Source organism: Carya illinoinensis, chromosome 10 (genome assembly GCF_018687715.1).
Source record: "Carya illinoinensis cultivar Pawnee chromosome 10, C.illinoinensisPawnee_v1, whole genome shotgun sequence".
Taxonomy (NCBI): Eukaryota; Viridiplantae; Streptophyta; class Magnoliopsida; order Fagales; family Juglandaceae; genus Carya; species Carya illinoinensis.
The window spans coordinates 39394502-39413978 of NC_056761.1; the positions used below are offsets into that span (position 1 = coordinate 39394502).

The 19477-nt window shown below is 34.4% G+C and overlaps 1 protein-coding gene across 1 annotated transcript; it reads left to right on the forward strand.

The window, feature by feature from the left end:
• The first annotated feature begins 4452 nt into the window (after positions 1-4452).
• Positions 4453-8358, forward strand: LOC122278794 (acid phosphatase 1). Its single transcript, XM_043088994.1, has 4 exons — positions 4453-4637; positions 6789-7212; positions 7336-7548; positions 8114-8358. The coding sequence occupies exons 2-4, from the start codon at positions 6827-6829 to the stop codon at positions 8289-8291; spliced, it is 777 nt and encodes a 258-aa protein (XP_042944928.1). The 5' UTR covers positions 4453-4637; positions 6789-6826; the 3' UTR covers positions 8292-8358.
• The last annotated feature ends 11119 nt before the right edge of the window (positions 8359-19477 follow it).

The following is a 19477-nucleotide window of genomic DNA, read 5'->3' on the forward strand; positions in this document are numbered from 1 at the left end:
TTTTACAATGAAAAAAGTTTTACAATTTAACATACCACATGAACCTATATCGGTTTGTGAGTTTACTTTTGTAATATTATTTTGTGGATCTAATAGCCTCTAATGTGATATGTTGAATCTATTTTACAATAAAATAGGTTTTACAATTTAACATACCACATGAACCTATATCAGTTTGTGAGTTTAATTTTATAAATTTTTTTTGTGATCCAAATATTTTTCTTTTATAAATTTTAATAGTTTGAAGTTTAACTTAGTTTTATAAAATCTGGTTATCCATTTGATCCGTAAATTTTAGTAGTTTGAAGTCATGTAACCAATAAATTAATTAATATATGTAGTAACTAAGGTATAGTAAACTGGATAAATTTTATAGATAAACCAAGTGCAAATAATTGGATGGTTTAAAAGGAATGCTTTAGAGAGTGGGTCACGCCATTACCATGGCAATAATTTTTTTTTTTTTTTTGATAGGATAACCACATCTCATTAACTGATAGAGATTACACAAAGTTCTTACCAAGTCATACAACTTGGGATATAGATATTGGGACATTACTCCACCACATTTCAATATCTACAACATTCCAAGCATAATGGGAAGCCTATGAGTTGCCTCATGATCCAACCTATGAACATGTTGTATTTTGCATTCTTTGAAAATTTTCATTGAACTCTGTGTTTCCTTCAACAAATTCCCAAGAAGTGATAAAGAATTATCATCTATTTTTAGCTCTTCAATCGTCATAAAAAAATCACTTCCCATATTGATATTTGAAACGCTCTAGTGTACACATAATTGCAAAACTTGAAATATAGCTAAAAGCTCAATAGTTTTAGAGTCAACAACCTCATTCTCCACTTTGCTAGCAACCATGACAATATCACCTTTATCATATCTAAGATTAACACCCACTTTATGTTGATCGAAGAACATAGCTCTATCTATATTTAGTTTGAGGTAGCCTTGTGGCGGTGGCTTCCAGGAAATAATGCCTTGGAATTTATGTTTGGGGTAGATTTCAAATTCTTTTGGAATTTCTGCAAAGACAAAGCGTATGCAATCACATATCTAGGTTCAATATAGATTTCTTCATGCACCATCTTATTTCTTCTAAACCAAAATCCCCAAGCTATTAAGAAAAAAGTTTTCAACTCATTGATTGTTCCCTTCTCCTTCAACATCAGTGCTAGATCTAGTATACTCTTGTGTTCTTCAATTTTTATCAATATAGGAAGATGTCTGAGCCATAGTTCTCGAATGGTAGGGCAGTAGAATACAGCATGTGGGAGATCCTCCAGCTTATTATGCAAGAACTAGCACTTATATTCAACTTCAACATGTTTTCTTCTCAAATTGTATTGGGTTGGAAGGCAATCTTTACAAGCTCTCCATGCAAAAGTCTTGACTTTCTTAGAAATTTTCATCTTCCACGACACTTTTTCAGATTAATTATGTTTGTTTGTACTAGAATTCCTCCCCTTTATTCTTCTTGCACTTCTCTTTAAATAAGCTATATGCACTCTTTACACTTCCATTCTTCTCTTGGGTCCATATCCACTTGTCTTCCTTTACTCTTGGGCAGATAATGATCTTTAAGATATTAGCAGCTATATTTGGATTGAATAAAGCTCTTATTTTTCTAGTATTCCAGCATTGAGTATTATTATCAATGAGGGTATTCTACCCTTTATCCTCCACCAAATTCAATTCCTGCTAGAGTACTTGATGTCTTGTAATCCATGAATCTTTCCAAATATTCATTGTTTTTCCATCTCTTATTCTCCATTGACATCTTTGGAATATAAGTTTTTAAGCTTCCAATATCCCTCTCCAAGTATAAAAGAGATTAATACCCAAAGTTGAATCAAAGAATCTTTATTTTTTATTTTTGAAAAATACTTTGATTTGTAGATTCTATGCAATAGAGTACCTTCTTCTTGAAGAATTCTCCACCCTTGTTTAGCTAAGAGGACCATATTAAAAATCTAGTCTTTGAATCCAAACCCACCTTTGAACTAGATTCACACATTTTTATTCCCAGCTGATTCAATGTATCACTCTCTTAGTTGGTTTCTTAACCCACTAAAAATGTGCCATCATACTTTCTAATTAAGTCAATGCAAAGACTGCCAGGTAATTTAAAATAACTCATGGCCTAAGTGAGAATAGAGAGTGCCATAGCTTTTATCAGAGCTTCCCTCCCCCTTTGGGACAACAACTTTTCTTTCTATGTCTATAATTATATCCACACTCTATGTTTGATCTTAGAGAAAACTTATGATATTGATTTACCAACCACAGGAGAAAGGCCAAGATACTTCTCATATTGCTAAACATTGTTGCCATCCCATAAAGAAATTAGTTCATCTTTTACCTCATCTGTCACATTTCTAATAAACATCATGGAAGTTTTATCTTTATTAATTTGTCCCGAGGCATATTTATATTTATTCAATATAGCATTTGTATTTTCCTCTTTGTAACAACATTTACCTTACAAAAAATAACACTATCATCTGCAAACAACAAATGATTTATTTTAGGGGTCATTTTATTGATCTTAACTCCAATCATAGAATGATCACTATCAGCTGTTTTTTTTTTTAAAAAAGCTTATGAGGCCCTAAGTGCAAAGTAAGAATAAATAAAGGTATAGTGGGTCCTCTTATCTCAATCCTATGCTTGAAATTATAGTCTTTTGGCTCTCCATTAATCAGTATTAAAAAGGAAGTACTGTATATATAGTTCATGATCAAATGGATCAGTTTTTTTATCAAAGCCTAGTGTATGCATAATCTTCTCCAAAAATCTAACTCTACCCTATCATAAGCTTTGCTCATATCTAGTTGGAAAGAGTATATCCTTTCTTTCCCATTTTCTACTGTCTAAGGTAATGAATAAGCTCATAGACAATATTCTGAACATTATCTATTATTAGTCTCCCAAATATAAAAACACACTGAGATTCAGAGATGATATTGGTCAGGAGAAATTGTTTTAGTCCATTTGCAATTACTTTTGAGATTAGTCAATTGTTGTCTCCCATGGCAGTAATTAAATAATGAGATTTTCGTATAAAATAGGGAAAGTGATCAGGAGATGGTGCTCAGCTTTAGTGGTCAAGAATTGGGTATGAAAGAAAGAAAATGGGCATCATACGTGTCATCATTTTCCTGGTAGGGCTGCTAGCTTCATTTGTGGAATTTGCTTGCTTCAATATTCTATATAATATATATTATATTATATTATGTTCACGATCAACCAAAGGAGCCGCGCGCACGTGAAGTTTCGATTTAGAGAGAGAGTATATATTAATATATTATTATATTCTCTAATCTTCCGGTACTCATATTTACACTATTTGGAATATTTCAACTTTAATTTAGACTATATATATATATATATATATTCGACGTTCTATCCTATATATAAGGAAGAATTTCCTTAATTATTATAACGTACGTGTCATCCACTACTTCAACATCCATGTATGTATGTCATGTCATGTTGACTTTCGGCCTCTTAATTTATAGTCCAATGACATATATATTAAATTAATATTTGCTCACGATCATCTCATATCATGCTTGGGCCAATCCTGCTCAATAACCATATAAAAAAAAAGAAGTCAAGATATTGAAATACAAATATTTTTTAGATACTTGATCATGATATAATAAGTATATATATTAATTAATAACGTGTTTAGTGAGTTAATAGGCAAGCAAGCAGATTAATACAATTAACGCAAAAATAAAAATTCCTAGCTAATTTGTTGATGACCTAGTCTATGATCTCCACCTCTATGATCTCCATTTAGTTGATTAGATCATGACAAACACTAACCAAAATAGGTCTGCACGCATGCATGATGCAGTTGACATGGCGTTGTATAAGGTAATAATGATCAATTATCAACAAGACTAGTACTGTCTGTTGGAATTGATTTGTTGCGAAGGTTCACACATCGTATTATACATATATTATAGATATATATATATATACATATATTAATGGATATATGGCGCCATTATTACGTATATACTCTTGAGACAAGATCAGATCTCTTCAGGTCAGTAGTACTACGTACTATCGGCACCACTTCGTGTTAATGAGACGTGGCCTCTGACTCCATTCCCACTTTTGGACCTCTACGTAACATTAACCCACCCCCGGCCTTGCGCGCGCGGACCTTGCATTGCATGCGCATGCTGTCCACTATCCGCCATTTTAATTTTTACGCACTTGAGTTGCTCTCTGACGCAACTTCCACCAAAACATTTTACTTCTTAATTAAATTACTCGATCGACACAGATCCTATATGGCCGCAATCTCCTTAGATCCCCACACACACGCACACACACAAATATAATATAGATAATTTCAAAGTTATATTTCGCTATATATATATGCACTAGCTAGCTAGCTAGATAGGTAGTTTGCTTCCTGAGTACGGGATGCCTAAGATCATTTACTTCATCAGATCCTGTTAATACTAATTACTTTCATGATCGACGGATCAGCAAATTTGGTTCAGTACGTACTTGGGAGTAATTGTGCAAAACAATCGTCCATAGATGGATCATCATGCATGTTTCATTAATCTAGCTATCTTGTCACTTCTACTAATAGGTAACGTCTTCTCATCGTCTATATTATATCTCCATCTTTCTAATTAGATCGATTTATTTTATTATATATATATATATATATTTATAGCGTGTTGTTCTCTGCATGCATTCGATCCGAACGTGTTATATACACTACGGCTCCACCTTTTAATTATTTTTGGGTAGGTGATCATTTACGTACGTACCAGCTTACCACTCATTCTTTTCTTCTTAGATAGATCTTCTTCTTCTTCTTCTTATATATATATATATATTGCTTTATAGTATCTCATAAATGAGCTACTTTTTCAACTTATAATTGTATGATCATGTATCACTGTACGTATGACACTGCATGGTCGGCGACATTAACGTCCAATTAATTTAAGTGACTGAAAATATATACCATACAACTATATATATAGAAAAGTTATGAATTATATATAATTCTAAAATAGCATTTCATCTCTACCATTTAATAGATTATGGGGTACCTGTTTGCAAGAATATTCGTCCAATTAACGATCGTACTCTTAGTCTAATCTGGACTGGACTATTAATTTGTTGGTAGACGCACGCAAACCCCGGCCCGTACGTGCATGGAAAAATGGCTTATCCATTCGACCTTCTTTTTAATTTCTTCCCGACCTTAAATATTTTACGTCAATGAGTTTAATTAATTCTGTATTCATTGAAAAAATATATATATATATATATATATATATATATAACTTAATTCCTTTCAACTTGCATGATAACATTAATCTTTGAGTTTTGCTATATATAAGCATGGTCGCGTACTAATTTGTATACCAATACTGATTCATTCATATTTAAAATTTAAATTAACACTGTTTTCAATAAAATCTACTTTTTGACCAATCACATCACATTAGTACACAGATTAATGTACAATTATATTTACAACTATATTTTTCCTTAATTTTTAAATTCCAATATCTTAATTTGTTTCAAAACAAGCACCATAGATATCCAAATTAAGTCTTCTTGATAGATCTATATGCAGCTGATCAATAGATTTCTATCTTATTTATTATCTTCTCTAATATATATTCTTAATTCAGAGAAAATAGGCCGTAGCTAGCCGCTAGCTAGGTTTTTCTTTATTCTTCTTAATTTATTTATTTTGTTTAAGTTAATTTGCATTGTTTCCTAATCAAAGAATAGCTTTTCTTGAAGATGTAAGCTACGTGCGTATTTCCAGGGCCGACTTCGGCATCTATCCTTTTCTTCAATTCTTGAAAGAAGTTGATCACATGATGATCTATTGTCAATTGAGGAAACTGTGGATGCATGCGTTGTTTAAAATATCATTATCCTGTGGAAAGGATGTGGAAATTATGCTAGATGGCAAGGAATTCCAAACATGTTTAGAATAACTATCCACTGAGAGAATAACATGACCGTTTCCTGTCGAGGATTTAAGAAAGTGGCCTTAGTTTAAAGCACATCAATAAAAGATCATAGACAAAATTAAAGACAAGCAGAAAAGATCATAGACAAAATTAAAGAAAAGCAGAAAAGATCATAGACAAAATTAAAGAAAAGCAGAAAGGGCTCATGCTTCCTAACAATCAAAGCATCCCGCAGCATACTGATTAAAAGCTAGGGCACATAAAAAAACGCTGTGTTCCAAAGAAGACTGCCGTAATTAAGAGATCAGCTAGCGCGCGGCAGCTGTAATTAGCTCCATCATCGATCAAGTGCATGCATATATGATAAAAAGCGAGACAATAGCTGCGCGATAACTTCTTCTGTAAAGATTTGGGTACGTACGTACGTAGGTAGACTTTACAAGTTAACCTATTCCTCCTCGATCGGAACCCCCTTAATTTCCCCCTCCCAAAGAAACACAGAATCGCTATCTCCAACTAAAATCTCGTCATTCGCCTCAGCCTAAAGTACTTTGCATAAGAAAACTAGTAACGCGCGCAAAGACGTAAATTAATCGATCTCTTCCGACAAGTACACGCTATTCTTTGCTGTCACCAATGAGCAATGATTTTATGGTGACTTTATTGGTTACATATACACGTGCAAACCAAAAGTAGTACTGCTCATGTTTCCATATATTAATTTTACTCCTCTTTTTTTTCTGACCGCAAGTCAGTCTTACGTGTGGTTGCAATATTGTCTTGATTTCCCTGATAAGCGAGCTAGCTCAAGATCATCATCATCGTGTAGTCACACATGATCAAGGCCATGGTACATCGAATACGGGAAGTATTGATTTTCTCGTTTGTAGCTCTATTCTGCAAGGCTAATGGTGGGACGACTGCTGATTGGTGGGCAACCCGGCCTCCTGATCCAAGTGCCAGCTATTGCCTGAGCTGGAGGTTGGCCGTAGAGGCCAACAACTTGCGCGGCTGGCGAACCGTCCCAACTCAGTGCTTGGGCTACATTGAAACTTATATGATTGGCGGACAATATTTCCGGGACCTCCGCTTAATTGCAGACCAGATTTTGAGTTATGCCAACGAGATAGTTCCTGCTGGCGACGGCCTGGATGCTTGGATTTTCGACGTTGACGACACCTGTATCTCCAACATATTATATTACAGAGATAAACGATATGGGTACGTCTACATATATACGTATGTATGGCTTTTATACTTAATCAAATTAAAACCTACGGACATGCATCATCCTCTAAATTATTTAACTATTAATTAATATATATTGCATCTATATACATGTAGGTGCGACCCATATGACCCGGTAGCGTTCAAGGCGTGGGCAACGAAAGCAGGCTGCACGGCGATTCCTTCGGTGCTCCGAGTATATAATAAATTAATTGAGAGTGGATTTAAGATAATCCTAATCACGGGAAGAGACGAAGAGACCATGGGCCCAGCCACTATTGATAACCTGAATGACCAGGGATTTGTGGATTATGAACGTCTCATCATGAGGTAAGATCTATATTGATCAATGCTAGCTAGCTCATGAGTAGTAGTACCATTTAATTATATATATATATATATATATATATGGAGGCTAGCCAAAGAAATTATATATATAATATAATATAATGCCTCATCGTGCATGATGGATATGATCGGAATTAATGTCAACATAATTTGGTGGTGATTAATTGTGTCGTCCTAGTCAATATCCATGCAAGAAAAGTAGAAAAAGTTACTGATCCTGATGCCTATCTAGCTAGTATCTATATATCCAATATCTGAGCTGATCTGATCTGGTCTGATCGATCTTGCTCACGTTTTCCAAAAGTCTTTTTTTATACGTCTGTGAATCGTGATGCAGGATGCTAGCTAGCTTATAATGGATTAGCCCACGTGATTGGAGTTATAGAATGGACCAATTTCATGTGGGCCAAGGCCCTTTGATCATGACAAAACATATTTAGTGTTTTTTTTATTGAAGATCGAAAAGAGTACGAGGTTAATTAGTGTTTAATTAATTAATGGAAACTGAACTGCGCATGCGATGATGCATGGTTTTATCCTCAAACAGGACTGCAGCTTATAAAGGGCAAAGCGCGGTGAAGTACAAATCAGAAATCCGGAAGCAGCTGGTAGAAGAAGGTTACAGAATATGGGGAAACGTTGGAGACCAGTGGAGTGATCTTCAAGGGGAATATTTGGGCAATCGGACTTTTAAGCTTCCTAATCCCATGTATTTTGTTCCCTAAACCACCACATGAAAACTGAACGATAATGATACAAATAATAGTAATAAGCTTTGCTGCTTTTGGTCTTCGATCTCTGAGAATGGTTTCATGAGTACTCGTCGGTTAATATTATGTACTTTCCACTCTTATTTTTACTCGATCTGTCTCCTAAATTATATATAAGAATAAAAAAAACAAACAAGTAAAAAAGAATATTGATATTGCATACTCTCTGTTCCTCTTATTCGTGTTTTATTCTTATTATTTATTATTATTTTGTTGGAAACATGTTTGGTAAATAATCTCATGCATGCGTAATATTATGAAAGATTTAATAAAATGAGGGATGCATGAATTTGTAAGGAATCTTAATTGCTGGTTTCTCTTTTATCAATCATCCCAACATGACATGATATATATATATATTTATAAAACAAATTAACATCAATATTTTATAACAAAGAGCGCGGGCGTCAATTTATGTTCATATGGTAACAATCTTACTTTGAAAGAAGAAAGAATTAATGGAAAAGAAGACTAGTAATATTAGATTATGCAATGCCGGCCTACAAAATATTTCTTCATTTGTTTTTATCCATCAAGCTAGGCTCACAGCCCCCAAGTAACGGACTCAACTTCCTCCTAATAGTACCGTACGCTCTCTGGCCATAACCTGACAAAAGAAAATAATAAGATTACAGTAATGAGCCCTGCACATTTCTACATGAGTAAGCTAGCTACAGTTACTCCATAACTCAGCCGGTACTTCATGTGTAGATAACTATAACGTATAAAGGAATTGCAACAGCCACATCAATTGGAGATCCAACGTTGGAGCTGTTGCCGCTTCATATTTAAGCAGAAAGGCTTTATTTATCTAATTTTTCAAAATGACGACGTGTCTCCCTTCTTCAAATCACTTGCCCACAAGGTCGAGATAAGATGCCTTTTAACCAGTCATAGGAATATTCCCAAGTTGCAACATTAGCAACCTGGCCTTTCCAGTGGACCAACAGTTCAATTGATGCTTGATTTCTTATTTTCCAAAGTCTTCGAGCTAATATCAAAATTTCAAAAAATGGTTCTTAGAGTACGTAGCCAATGTACACCTAAAATCATGTCATGACCAGCTAAGACAAGAATCTAGGTTTCCGTGATGAATGAAGTCTTTTGTGTTACAACCTTTAGATTCAGGCACTTCATTCAAAATCTGCTCTCCATTGGCCACCCAAAACCTGACTTGTTTTGAAGTTTTTAAGGATAATCGTCCCCTTATGACAATAGTAGGGTCGATGAAGTTTTGTGTACTTCTAGCATCTACTAGGATGATGACCCTTGCTTGCCGATATAGAGCCAATGGCTTTTTTACTTCTTATAATATATTGACTGAGTAGAGGCTTTGATTAGCCCTTTTCCCATGGAGGGCCAAGCCCTCGTGTGGTTTTAGGATTTGGAAGAATCTAGGTCCTTGACAAATTGAGATGCCTTTTCAAATGTCTTATTGAGTAGTTTTGGCCCAGGTTCATATAATGACCCGATAGAGGCCATCACTAGCTAGGTTGCTACAAATGGGTTCTATGGAATGTTATAAATTTAAGCGTAAGATTTTTTCTAACCATTAATTACAGGGCCTCTATGATACATATAAACTTTGTTGCTTTCTTAGTGGATTGAAGGATCACATCTAGATTCTGATAGGAATGTTTAATCCACCTGACTTAGCTAAAATTCAGGAGGAACACGTTTCAGTAAATAGATGAATTCAAAAGACCTTTCACCCACCCCTAATTGAACCTAGCCTCCTTAAACATCCCTTATTGCCCAATTCCCAATAACCCAAAAGGATCCCCAAAGGCTACCTTCCCTGTCCAACGTATTAATCAAAGATAAAATGAAAGATTAGAGGGATAAGGGTCTATGCTATTATTGTGATTCCAAATGTAATCCTAGTTATAGTTGCCTAAAACCCAAACTTTATCTCATGGAGGATATTGAGGTGAAGGAAGTTGATGACGAACAAGTGATTGAACCCATGTTGGAAGGGGACATAATTGCAAGAAGAGTTGGAATCTGTTGTTAACTTGGTAGATAAACCTATAATCTCCTTTCATGCCCTTACGGGGACTATAAACCCTAGAAATAAAAGCGTTAAGGTTTATATTAGTAAGTAATGGGTGATCATCCTGGTAGATATCAGAAGCACATATAACTTCATAGAGCCTGCTATTGTCACAAGGAAACATTACCCTTAATAACTTCAAAACAACTCAGGGTTCAGCTGGCTAATGGGGAGCAAATTTTGAGTGAAGGAAGATGCCTGAATGTGAAGGTTGTAATATAGAACACTTCATTCATCACGTAAGCCTTTGCTCTTGTCTTAGCTGGTTGTGACATGATTTTTTGTGTATATTGGCTACGTAGTCCAGGAGCAATTCTTTGGAATTTTGATGATTTATCTATGGATTTTAATCATAATGGTTTGCAAGTTAAATTACAGGGCGTAACTCCTTCTATGATGGTGGAAGAAGGATCACAAAACCAATGTAGTAGCGTGGAACAAAAGAGAGTGATCCAGCTAGGGCTGCAAACAAATTGAGTCGAATCGAATTCAAACAAAGGTACTCGAGCTCAAGTAGCATGTTTACTTGTTTGAATTTGAATAAAATTTGATATCCTTGTTCAAACCTTGTTAATAATTAATGTTGTTCGAATTCGACTCGAGTTCAGCTACAAATAAACAAACGACTCTAGTTCGAGTAGCTTGAGGTAGAATTCAATTTTTATTTTTTTGGAAATTTCGAAGCGTTTCTTGTTAATAATTTTTTTAAAAAAAATTTAACAAAAGAACTCTAACCATTTAATTTATGAGAGGCGTTAGGGGCCAGATGAGTGTTAATAGAGAATTAAACCAATTCAATAAATTTGTGACACGTATATCTTTTAAAAAATAAAAAATAAAATTGACTGCAGGTAAACAAATACTTTACATTACAGGCTCTCTCTCCTCTGGCCGAAATGTGTTACTTTTGCCTCTCTCTCTCTCTCTCTCTACCCCCATCCTAGTTGGTTCTCTCTCAAGCCAAAACCCTCTTTCTCACCTCTCAGTCTCGCTGAGCTGATCGTGTGGTGGTGCTTATAACACCCTATTCCCGTAGGATAGAGATGTTACTAACATACATATAATAATGCCTGGTAAAGAGATTCATATCTTGAATACCTCATTTATTGAAACATTGATAAAAATGAACATAACTGTTTTTGAAAACATAAAATTGAAAACGTAAAAAAATAAAAAATAAAAAATAAAACATAAACTAACTCTACGCATGACTTTTTATCTAAAAATCATAAAAGAAACTAAGTCATTGCACTAGATCTACTCCCAGTCCTCCAGTTTTACATCTTTACAATCATCATCTGTGACAGTTAAACGTAGAAGAGAACAAAGAACAACAAACAAACAAAAATGAGTCGAATACTCAGTAAATAGTACATCATACTATAAAACATAACTTAACAAGACTTAATTTTTGAAAGACTCTTAAAAAAAACATATATCATTCACAGATTCTCATAGCATGTCTATTCATCATCAACATGAGCGAAAATATACATAATCATGGCGAATATATAAACATGAATGCATAAATTACTTGTTTATCTTTTCTTTTACTTATTATTTGGTGAACCATGCTTGAGTCTGTGACACCCCATAACTTATTGAGTAGTTTTGACTCGATAGAGGCCATCACTAGGTTGCTACAAATGGGTTCTAGCCATTAATTACAGGGGCTCTATGATACATATAAACTTTGTTGCTTTCTTAGTGGATTGAAGGATCACATCTAGATTCTGATAGGAATGTTTAATCCACCTGACTTAGCTGAAATTTAGGAGGAACACGTTTCAGAAAATAGATGAATTCAAAAGACCTTTCATCCACCCCTAATTGAACCTAGCCTCCTTAAACATCTCTCCTTGCCCAACTCCCAATAACCCAAAAGGATCCCCAAAGGCTACCTTCCCTGTCCAACATATTAATCAAAGATAAATGAAAGATTAGAGGGATAAGGGTCTATGCTATTATTGTGATTCCAAATGTAATCCTAGTTATAGTTGCCTATAACCCAAACTTTATCTCATGGAGGATATTGAGGTGAAGGAAGTTGATGACGAACAAGTGATTGAACCCATGTTGGAAGGGGACATATTGCAAGAAGAGTTGGAAGCCGTTGTTAACTTAGTAGATAAACCTGTAATCTCCTTTCATGCCCTTACGGGGACTATAAACCCTAGAAATAAAAGTGTTCGGGTTTATATCGGTAAGTAATGGGTGATCACCCTGGTAAATATCAGAAGTACATACAACTTCATAGAGCCTGCTATTGTCACAAGGAGACATTACCCTTAATAACTTCAAAACAAGTCAGGGTTTAGCTGGCTAATGGGGAGCAAATTTTGAGTGAAGGAAGGTGCCTGAATGTGAAGGTTGTAATATGAAACACTTCATCATCACGGAAGCCTTTGCTCTTGTCTTAGCTGGTTGTGACATGATTTTTTTGTGTATATTGGCTACGTAGTCCAGGAGCCATTCTTTGGAATTTTGATAATTTATCTATGGATTTTAATCATAATGGTTTGCAAGTTAAATTACAGGGCCTAAATCCTTCTATGATGGTGGAAGAAGGATCACAAAACGGATGTAGTAGCGTGGAACACAAGAGTGATCCAGCTAGGGCTGCAAGCAAATTGAGTCGAATCGAATTCAAACGAAGGTACTCGAGCTCGATTAGCATGTTTACTTGTTCGAATTTGAATAAAATTTGAATATCCTTGCTCAAACCTCGTTAATAATTAATGTTGTTCAAATTCGACTGGAGCTCAACTAAAAATAAACAAAAAACTCGAGTTGGAGTAGCTTGAGGTAGAATTCAATTTTTATTTTTTTTGAAAATTTCAAAACTTTTCTTGTTAATAAGTTTTTTTTTTTTAAATTTAACAAAAGAACTCTAACCATTTAATTTATGAGAGGCGTTAGGGGCCATATGAGTGTTAATAGAGAATTTATACCAATCCAATAAATTTGTGACACGTATATCTTTTAACAAATGAAAAATAAAATTGACTGTAGGTAAACAAATACTTTACATTACAGGCTCTCTCTCCTCTGGCCGAAATGTCTTACTTTTGCCTCTCTCTCTCTCTCTCTCTCTCTCTCTCTCTCTCTCTCTCTCTCTCAGTTGCTCTCCCTCTCTCTCTCTTCCCCTATCGTAGTCGGTTCTCTCTCAAGCCAAAACCCTCTTTCTCACCTCTTAGTCTCGCTGAGCTGATCGTGTGGTGATGCCTGTAACACCCTGTTCCCGTAGGATAGAGATGTTACTAACGTACATAAAATAATGCATGGTAAAGATATTCATATCCTGAATACCTCATTTATTGAAACATTGATAAAAATGAACATAATTGTTTTTGACTTAAACTAACCCTACACTTGACTTTTTATCCAAAAATCATAAAAGAAACTAACTCCTTGCACTAGATCTACTCCTGGTCCTCCAATTTTACGTCCTTACAATCATCATCTGTGACAGTTAAACGTAGAAGGGAACAAAGAACAACAAACAAACAAAAATAAGTCGAATACTCAGTAAATAGTACATCATACCATAAAACATAACTTAACAAGACTTAATTTTTGAAAGACTCTTAAAAAAAACATATATCATTCACAGATTCTCATAGCATGTCTATTCATCATCATCATGAGCGGAAATATACATAATCATGGCGAATATATAAACATGAGTGCATAAATTACTTGTTTAGCTTTCTTTCACTTATTTTATGGTGAACCATACTTAAGTCCGTGGCACCCCATAACTTATCATAATATGGAGTGAAACACGCTTGAGTCCGTGTCACTCTTAACATAACTTGAGATGAACACGCTTAGATCCATGTCACTCTTAACATAACTTGAGATGAACACGCTTAGATCTGTATTACTCTTAACATAACTTGAGATGAACATGCTTAGGTCCATGTCATCCTTAACATATCTTGTGATGAACACACTTAAATCTATGTCATCCTTAACATAACTTGTAATGAATACGCTTAAGTTCGTATCACCCTTAAAATGTTTATCTTTCTTAATGCATGAGAACTTATTTAATATCATGAACTTTTCTAGCGTGGCATATACTTGTAAATGGCATAGCATAACATGGTATATTCTTGTACATGACACAATATGATTTAAACATAAACATTTCATGGCATACATGATCTAGGTACTAACGTGTCATAGCATTCTAAATACTTAAAATAATACCAAAGGGATAATTTAATAAATATTCAATATGAAAAGAATACATAAAACAATATTATTCCAAAACTCATATCGTAATACTTAATATTCTGTGTAAACATATAACTTAATAATTTTATAAAAATCTAGTTAAGGTTAATTGAAATATTAACTAAAATAACAGGCTAAAAAATAATATAAAAGAATAAATTAAAAGTATACTAATATGCTTAAAATCCCTAAAATATTTTCTGATAAAAACAAGTCTATGATTACTATATTTATTTAAGTAAATCAGCTCACTCAAATACACTAAAACAATTTCCCGTAAAGCACCATCAACTCACATTAATTAGTATGCTAATTTATAAAATTAACCTACTTTAAATAATAAATATTTTCTAAAAAATAAATAGTAAAACAAGCCCACCCAAATTAAACAAGTCAAGTTAAAAATTAAGTCTAATAGGTTTATTCAAAATAACCTAGGCCCAACACCCTAAAAATGAAACCACTTGGTTGAATGGCTTAAAGCCCAAAGGCCATTGTAATAAAAAGAATCTGGTTGAGGAGGGTATAGGCTAATGGTCAAAGGTCTTACTTGTGATTATGGAAGCATTGAAGGGGCTTTTTGGAAAGTTTGAAACAAAACAATTAAAAAGAAGGAAATATACGGAAGTGGCTCACATCGAGTATCAACTAAACAAGGAAAAAGAAAACAAATGGTTGTACGATGCTCACTAAGAGGAAGCTGAGGCGACGGAGGCTCAAAGGTGACTGGAAGTGACCGGCGACGCAACTAGGTCCTCTGGGCAGCGAGAGAAAATGAGAGTGTTAAAGAGAAACTGAGAACTGAAAATCACGAAGAGAGAGAGAGAGAGAGAGAGAGAGAGAGAGAGAGAGAGAGAGATCCTATTGGGAACTCACCAAAAATGGTGTGGGGTGTCTGATCGGCGGTTTTTGGGCAATTGGAATAGTGCTCCGACCTCCTCTGTGTGATCGACGATGGCAGCTATCTGGTTGAAGGGTTGCGCGAGTAAGTTTCTCTATGTGTTCAACTGGATTTTTCTTTTTTATTTAAAATTGAAGGTCCTGTGGGATTTTTTATAGATGAGGGAGAGGGAGATACCGTGAGTCTTAAGGATAAATTGGATAAAGTTTGGAGTTAGAAGTTTGTTTTGATTCAGGGGTCATAATCAAACTAAAAAGAAAACTAATGGGATAAAAGTTCGGGATAGGGGTCAGGGGATGAAACTCAATCAACAACAAATACCATCTCAAAATCTATTTCAAAAGATATCTCAAATTTATATTAATAATAATAATAATAAAAATTATACTTTTGGGATCGAGATGTTACAGTGCTGGTGGTGGTAATAGTGTTTACTTTGAGTTTGTAGGAATTGCAAGATTCAACATGCGAGATCTTATGTAACTCCCAAAGATATGCCATTGGAGAAGCCCTTTAAGCAAAGTTTACACTTGTGCTTCTCCATCACAACAATGACAACAAAAAATAAAGAGAGAGAGAGAAAGAGAAAGTCCCCCCCACCCAACAAAAAAAAAAACAGAGAGAGAGAGACAGAGAGAAAGCAGTATGAAGAAGAGCAAAAACAGAGAGCTATTTACCTATTTGTTGTAATTTTGGTTTGATAAGTGTTACTTTTTCCTTGACGACTTATAATACTGGCTCATGTTTGATATAAGAGAGAGACTGATGAAGATAAAGGAGAGCTTAGGGGGAGAAAGTGAAAGAGAAAGAAAAGGCTGAGAGAGAGATATAAAGGTTTAGAAATTATTTCCTCAGATTGGTTCTACTATAAATAACATAGATTTCCTATGTGTCAGAATTTTACTAGACGACATAAAATAGAACTACAAACCCGTCCAGTTTGAAGTTTTTCTCTTAATTTATTCAACCAAATAGTTTTGATAAAAACATTCTTATGGTATAAATTTTTATAAAAATAAATTAACTTAAAATTATAATTGAAAATAATAATACATAAGATAAATGTAATAAACTAAATTATTTAATATATATATATAGATAATATAATAAATTAAAAGTTCTAGTTGTATGATATATTATTATACAAATTATCCTATACACACTTTGGGAGCATAATAAATATATAAAATCATGTAAACTATAAATAAATTAATAACATATAATTAGAGAAATGATATATATAAGCCCAAAATAAACAAGCCCTACATAGATCCTTTATAAAAAAAGTAGACCCCATCACGAAAAAAGTTTGAAAAAATCATTTTTTTTTCTTGTAAGTACCACATTTTTACAAAAGGTTTGTGCAAGATTTGTACTTACTATTACTCAATTAATTAAGTATATAAAATATAACTAACATGTAATAATATAATACACACACACACACAAACGAGTCAAATCAAGTTTGAGTTTTGTTCATGAGCTTAAACCGACTTGAGCCGAATTTATACGAGTTGTACTCGTTTAATATTCAAACCTATAGATATTAGTGTTTACGAACATTTGATTTATTAAATGAACAGAATTCAAACTGAGTATACATTAGCCGAGCTCACAAGCTTATTTGTTTATTTGTAGCCCTAGATCTCGCACTTAATTGAGCAAGTAGACCAGAGGCAAATGGAAGTAGTTGATTCAAATTTTCAAGCCTTGATAGAATAGTTTGTTGATGTGTTTGCAAAATCAAAGGGGTTACCAACCCACAGGTCCAAGACCAAACCATCACATTGTTGCTAAGAACCCAATTTGTTTTAGTTCATTCCTCCTAATATCCTTACTTTTAGAACGATGAAATTGAGAGAGTAGTAAATGAGTTGCTTACTTTTGATGTGAGACAACCCAGCCAAAGCTCATACTCCTCACCTACGTTGCTAGTTTGAAAAACAAATGGATCATAGAGATTGCATGTAGATTATAGAGCACTTAACAGTGTAACTTTTAAGAATAAGTACCTTATTCCAGTGGTGGAAGAGCTTTTAGACTATTGTGTGGATCCCAATTGTTTTCAAAATTGGAGTTGAGATCTGGATAGCACCAAATTAGAGTAAAGCCCAATGACGTACCAAAAACAACCTTTAAAACACACGAGTAGCATTAGGAATTCTTAGATATGCCCTTTAGGCTAATTAGTGTCCCCTCAATATTCCAAAGCTTGTTGAATAAAATTTTTAAACCATATTTAAGAAATTTCATTCGAGTCTTTTTTTAACAATATTTTGATTTATAGCAAGACTAAAGGTGATTACTTACAGCACCTGCAACTAACTCTTGCACTCTTAGAACTCCCCAACTCTTGCACTTTTAGAGGATTCAGGGCTTGACAGGATATTATTAGAAGTTCATTAAAGGATATAGAGCTATCGTTGCCCCCTCTAACTAATCTTATAAGAAAAGATAGATTTTAGTGTTGGGGGGCAGGGGGAAGAAGTAAAAGCAACATTCTATAAACTTAAAGTAGTAACCCAACCCTCGGTGTTGGCACTTCTTGACTTTAGCCAACCTTTTGTTATAGAATGTGATGCATTTGGAGAAGCAGTGGGAGTTGTATTGTACTGATGCAATAAGGGAGACCCTTAGCTATTTTCAACCAAGCATTGAAAGGGAGAATTTTGAAGATGTAAACTTATGAGAAAGAGCTTTTGTAATTAGAATAGGAAGAGCTTCTGCAATCCAAAGGTGGATACCATACTTACTAGGAAGAGCTTTTGTAATTAGAATAGATCATCAAAGCCTTAAACATCTAATAAACCAAAAGACTGGAACACCTTTGCAACAAAAATGGCTTACAAAGCTTATGGGTTATGACTTTGTAATTGAATACAAGAAAATAAGTGACAATAGAGGAACAAATGCCTTATCAAGAAGGACAGAATAGGAGGAAGTGATTTTGTCCCTAACATCTTTACCTTCCATAGAAATGATAGAAGAACTTAAAAGAAATTATGTTATAGATATGGAGGTCCAAAAATGATTGCATAGGTTGGAGCTAGGGAAAATAGTGCACAACTTTACTAAGAAGGAATGACTTATTTTCTACAAGAAGCAATTATACATCCTAAAGAATGAACCCTTCAAACAAAAACTCTTGAACCTTTTAAACAGTAACCCACTAGGGGATCACTTAGGATTTGACAAAAAAATACAGAGAGTGAGGAGGGACTTCTATTGGCCGGATCTGAAAGCTAGGGTGAAGAAATTCACGAGAGATTTCAATGTTTGCCAAAAGGTCAAGGAAGATCAAACCAAACCTAGTGGTCTCTTACAACCTCTTCCCATAAATAATCAACCTTGGACCAACATTACCATGGACTTCATAGACGACTTGCCTACATCGAATGGATTCAATAGTTTGTATGGTAGTTGATGGATTCATCAAATACAATCATTTCACCTCTTTATCTCATCCCTATTCTGCCAAAACTGTAGCCCACCTCTTCCTCAAACACATACTCAAACTACATGGCATGCCATCCTCCATTATTTCAGATAGAGAATACCTTTACTAGCACCTTTTGGCAAGAGTTGTTTAAAGCATAAGGAGTTCAACTTGCCTTTAACACTGCCTATCACCCACAGACTGATAGACTATCTGAGACAGTGAATAAATGTGTTGAAAATTATCTTCAATGCATTATTGGAGATAGACTAAAGAATCGAGTCAAATGAGTACCATTAGCCATATGGTGGTATAACATCAACATTCATACCCCTACAAAGATGACACCATTTGAAATCCTATGTGGGAACTAACCACCTAGATTACTTACCTACACTCCTTGGATGTTTCTGGTAGAAGTGGTAGATGTAGAGTTGAAGTCACGAGATCAAATTAAGCGACTACTGTAACACAACTACAAAGGGCAAGAAAATGATGAAAAAATATGT